General features: G+C 62.9%; 1 protein-coding gene across 1 annotated transcript; it reads left to right on the forward strand.

The window, feature by feature from the left end:
• Positions 1-3,015: 3,015 nt before the first annotated feature.
• On the forward strand, positions 3,016-4,618 carry LOC128153946 (thymosin beta-15A homolog). Its single transcript, XM_052813928.1, has 3 exons — positions 3,016-3,095; positions 3,531-3,635; positions 4,125-4,618. Exons 2-3 carry the CDS (start codon positions 3,536-3,538, stop codon positions 4,160-4,162), a joined length of 138 nt encoding a protein of 45 aa, XP_052669888.1. The 5' UTR covers positions 3,016-3,095; positions 3,531-3,535; the 3' UTR covers positions 4,163-4,618.
• The last annotated feature ends 841 nt before the right edge of the window (positions 4,619-5,459 follow it).

Here is a 5,459-nt window from a genome sequence, read left to right on the forward strand (position 1 = left end):
AGCAAAATCCACTGGAGGAATGAGCACTGGTGTAAGACACAACAGCCCGAGTGTTGGTGAAGGCTGGCTGCCTTCCTGGGGCTCTCTGCTCCTGCCCTGGTGGAAGGAAAGGGTCGTGGCAGGAGGCTGGGGTTCACAAGGAGCAGGAAAATACGGTAAACTGTGGCCCTGCGGGGTAAGGGGACTGGCTCACAGCCGGGCAGCGGTGGCTGAAGGGAGCTCAGGTCCCGGCTGGCTGTGGTGGTGCCCTGCCTGTCCCTGCGGGCAAGAGGGGCAGTAGGCTGAAAAAAACCTCTCTGATCAGATAGAGAAAACCTCCTGCTGTCTCCTTCCTGTACAAGAGAATGTAAAGCATTCCTGGAAATGGCCATCAGCAAGGCTGTATCTCAGCCCTGACAGCCTTGTTCTGTGGGAGATTTAAAATTCATCTAAAATGGCTGGCAGTTGCTCTTTCCCATTTCAGGCCGGGGCTCTTTTTGCTTTCCCCCTATCTGTTGATGTCTTGGTTCTTTTGTTATAAATTATTGAAAGCAGAAATACCAAAACGCTGGAGAAAGAAGCGGGTTGTGTGGTTACGGGAGGCTTTGCAAATTTGTCAGGGGAAAAAGCTCTTGCTGGAATATAAGCTCCTTTCTTGCTCTTTGTGCCAGATGGATTTTAAAAGCTCCCCAGCAGCAGCCCCACACCTTGCCTGCTGGAAATGCAGAGGGTTGGCTTTAAAGCTGGGCCAGCTGTGGTTTGTAGGAGCGTGGCGGTGCCTGCGTGGCTGTGGCTGGCTCGGGGAAGCGGGAGCTCCCCTTCCCCTGCCTGCGTGTCTGCCGTGGCGGCTTTGTGCCCAGACAAAGACCCCGGGTTTGCAAAACGCTGCGGCATCAAGGAGATGCAACATGTCACACAGGGGCTGCGCCTTGGCTGGGGTGGGTGCAGTTGATGCTGGTGAGGGGCTGTGCACGGGGAGGACGGGGACCAGGTCCTTTCGCACTCGCTGCCTGACGGGGACAGAAGCTACAGCGGACCATGCAGCGTCCACAAAAGAGAAGCGTGTGGAGAACAGGCAGGGAAAGAGGGGGAAGCTGGGGCGAAGGCAGACACAGCTGGAGAGTAAACGCGCGGTAAAACACTTGTCTGACTATTTGCATAAAAGCAAAAAGGATTTCCTGCTTTCATTTTGAAACTGGGTGGGTTTTCTGTTTCCTTTTGGCTGTGCAGGAAAAATGAGCCCTTTCTCAGCTCAGGGTGGGCTTTGTGATGCAGGCTCTGCAGGGTGGTTTTGAAGGATGCTTGTGAAGGCAGCCCTGCTTGGACTTGCTGCTCCTGGCTATGTGACACCCTCCAAACCTGGCCCTGCCGGGGGAGGGGAGCGGCCACAACGCCAAATCAAAGCTGCTCCCGGAGCAGCCTGGCCTGGGGCTTTGCCTGCAGCCTCTTCCCCCACCCCGCTGGGGGACAGGGACCGGAGGCTGTTTGCCATCCAGACTTCTCTCAGAGTAGCAACCAGCCTTAGATCTCAGCCTTTGCCTTTTCTGCGTACACCAACCATTGGCATTTCTTTAATTTGGAGCACACTTGCTGGCTGGAGGGGCAAGGTGCCTGTGTTCTCGGGGCTTGCTGCAAAGGGCCACCTCCGGCCAAGACCTGCTGTCACTGGAGAGCACCAAGCCCCCCTCCCAAGATGGCAGCCTTCTAGCTAAAAAACACAAAGCAAGTGTTTCCTTATGCTTGCTGGGGATTTTCTCTGCAAAATCTCCGATAAGCCTAGAGAGAAACCCAGAGGCCAGCAGGCTGGGAGGAGGTGGAGGTGGTTGTGAGAGTTGCTGCAGCACGGCTGCTACCCCTGGTGCTCTACGGCGGGTTCCCGCTCACCGTGAACACCCGGATCTCTGCAGAAGGCTTTTGGCAAGCCTGCCGTGGGGGTCAGGATGCTGCTTTTTCTCCTCATTCCCTTCAGCACCTACAGGACCCTACTGGAAGGCCTTCCAGGCATCCTGGCCCTTCAACCGCTCCCCATCCTGGTGGCCCAAGCGCAGGTGCCCCCCAGACCGCCACTATCCTTCCTGCTCCCCACTCCAGCCAGCAACAGATAGGCTGCCTGCACTTACGCTCAGCTTTTTCCCCCCCCAGAGGTGTTTTTTCCACATGCGCCCCAGCCCACCTGGCCTGCGCTGGCTTCCCCCCGGGCTTCCAGCACCCTATTGCCTTGCTACGGCCCAGCGAGAGCCTCTGCCCGCGAGCGCGGTCTGCTCCTTGCCGGCCCGCGCTGCTGCTGCTGCTCTAGTGACCGGCTCTCCCCGGGAAGCGCCGTGGCTGGAGCCAGCGCAGCCGCGGGTCGAGCGAGCCGGTGAGGCATCTCCCACAGCTGCGAAAACACGGTGCTGTTTTTATCCCCGGGGCCTGCTTGCTTAAACAAGTTCTGCTTCGGCAGGGTGGGGGGTGGCCAGCGGCGGGTGCATCCCCGGCCACGCGCGCAGGGCGCAGCTGCCCCCGCGGCTGCGGGGCACCCGCTTCGGGGGAGAGGGTTTGGGGCTGGGACGGTGGCCCTGGGGACACCCGCTCCCGTGGGGTGGCACCCAGGTGCGGGGAGCGGGGGGTGGCGGCAGGGCTGGGTGGGATCCGGCCGGGGGCGCGTGCACGTGCGCACACACGCCGCGGCCGGCGTGCCGAGCCCGTGCTGAGCCTGCAGGCACGGGGCGCGCACCCGTGAGCGCGCGGGGCTGCCCCGGGCGGGGGCGGGGGCGGGCGGCAGCGCCAGCCGCGTCCGCGACTGCCGAGGGCGGGTGACGCGCTCCCCCGCCGCCGCTCCCACGGGGGCGCGGCCCCCAGCGCGCCCCGCCCCGCCCCCCGCTCCCCCCTCCCTCCCCCCCCCCCCGCCGCGGGGCGCCTCGGGAGCGGCAGTTCTCCCGGCGGGGGGCGGCGCGGCCGCGGCGGCCGGCGCGCGGACTACGCTTCCCGGCAGGCTCAGCGGGCGGCGGGCGGCCAATGGGCGCGCGGGCTGGGCGGCGGCCGGCCTATATAAGGCGCCGCCCCACGCCGCGCGCGCCAGCCTCACCTGGAAGCGGAGCGGGGCGGGACGGGACGGGCGGCGCAGCGCGGCACCGGTACGGCGGCAGCTCTCTCGCCGAGGGGCTGCCTGCGCCGGCGGGGGCGGGGCGGGGGCTGCGCGCAAGGGGGGGGGCGCCCCCGGGCGGGGGGCTGCGGGCACGCCTGGGGGGGGGGGGGTCCCGGGCGGGACGGGCTGCGTGCTGCGGGGAGCGCGGCGGGCGAGGGCGGGCGGGGAGGTCTCCCCCAGCGGACGCGAGCACCGGGGGGGGGGGGGGTGGGCGGGGGTTGGGGGCCGCCCCAGGTGGCCGCCCAGCCGGTCCGCGGCTGCCCGGAGCCGGGGAGCGGCGCTGTGCCCGGGGCGGCGGCGCGCCCCGCCCTGCGCTATTGTCCGCGGCGGGGGCCGGGCGGGGGGGCCGGGGCGGGCCGGGCCGCCTTTGTTCTGCGGCTCCCCGTCTCCGGGAACCTCGGCTGACCGCGGGGCGGTCTCGCAGGCAAAATGTGCGACAAGCCAGACCTCTCGGAGGTGGAGAAATTCGACAAGAAGAAGCTGAAGAAAACCAACACGGAGGAGAAGAACACGCTGCCCTCCAAGGAGAGTGAGTGCAGCGGGGCGGGGGGGCTGGCTGGGACCAGGGTGGAGCCCCAGCGTTGGGCTGCGCAGGAGGCACGCGTTGGCCACAGCCGGTGGAGTGGGTGCCCTCGGGTGCTGGTCTCACCACCGGGGTGTCCGGTGGAGAGAGGCTTTGGGGCAGTTAGGCTCTGACCCAGAGAAGACCACCGAATGCGAGGTGAGGGGTCAGGGTACGGCCCTCTGGGGCAACGGGCACGATCCTGCGCAGAGGGCTGTTGCTCCAAGCTGTTGCCTCGGCGCATGACTTCCCTGAGGAGAGCTGAAGGCAGGTGCCCAACTTGCTGTCACCCCTGTGTGTGTCTCATCACCCTCTGACTTGAAGTGCTTGCCTACCTCACTTGGGGTCAGACTGTAAAACTGGGTGCCAGGGCCCGAGTGATTGCTCCACAACCTTCTCCAGTGGGTGTTTCCACAAAAAAGTGCCAGAGACTAATGGACCTCTCTTCTCTTGCAGCTATTGAGCAGGAGAAGGAATGTGTGAAGTCCTCCTAGAGTGAGATGGCCTGCAGGAAGAGCGACCACTCGATTTTTTTGCTTTGAATTAAATCATGTGTTTTTTTTAAATTTACATCATGTACATGTATAGAAAACAGCTGCATCACCTAACCCACTGTCCCACCTTGCTGGCAGCTTTGGCAGGTGGGGGGAAAAAGTGTGGCCCTCTCAGTCCATCAATAGCCTGACCCAGCCCCATCTCTGCTGCTCAGCCAACTCCTGTTGACAGCTCTGATGTTGCTCTAATGCAGTGGGGAGGTGAGCAAGGGCTATGGAGGCTCCTGGGGACAGACCCCTTCTGCCTGGGGGAGTGGGGATCCTTTCTGGCCTGGCCTGTGGCCTGGGTCTGTCTCGCATACTCTTCACTGACAGTGTTCTGTAGCCTCACAGTTTTTTGTCTTCCTTGGGGGAAAAATGAGAAGTTTATTATAAAATAAAAAATGTAATGACCTACCTATGGCTTGCGGCTTCTTCCTTGGCAAAGGTTCAGGCTGCAGCCTGGCTTGCCCAGGGGATGGGAAGGTCTCTGCCTGGTGCAGCAGCGCTGGTGGTTTGGTGTTGCTCAGAGGGCTATATGGGATGGTTCCTTGCAGGGCAAGTCCAGCTTGGTGTTTGTGTAGGGCTCAGTTCCTGGTGGCCTGGGGGAGACCAGAGCTGGGAGCATTGCTGCTGTGGTGCTGCGGGCTCAGCTGGCTGAGGCCACTGTGTTCCACCAGCAGTCCCACCGCCATAGCAGTTTCTTGGTGCATCTTCAAGCAGAGGCTGACCTGAGCCTTCCTGCCCACCTGAAGGCTGAGCCTCCTGCTTCAAAGAGGTTAGTGTCCCCTGCCTAAAACATCACTTGTGGAGCTGGGCTGGCTCTTCACCTGCATGGCTGGAGGTGCCTGTGCTGGCAATGTGGATGCTGGCCTGGGTCCCGCTGGTGCTGTGGTCAGGCTGGCTCTGTCCACCCGGTTCTCAAGAGTGGAGCTTGCCCCTTGCCTGGCAGAGCCCTTCTCTTCACCTTGAGCCAACCTCCACCCCTGCCCTTGGTTGAAGGAGGTTTTTGCAGCCTTGTGAGGATGAATTAATGCAGTAGACCCCTTGGGTACCCTCTAGGCTGGTCCCAGCCCTGCCTTGCAGGAGTGGAGATATGTGTGTCTTGCTGTCAGCCTCCAGCACAGCGTGGGCGAGAGGGAGCTGGGGTCTGATAGTGCTTCCAGGTCTATGCTGAGGCTTCCTGGATGCTGCTAGGATTTCCTCACCTCCACCTGGCCTGCAGGGTCACTGAATGGGCTGCTTATGGAGGAGGTGG

This window comes from Harpia harpyja, chromosome 18, assembly GCF_026419915.1.
Source record: "Harpia harpyja isolate bHarHar1 chromosome 18, bHarHar1 primary haplotype, whole genome shotgun sequence".
NCBI classification, from domain to species: Eukaryota; Metazoa; Chordata; class Aves; order Accipitriformes; family Accipitridae; genus Harpia; species Harpia harpyja.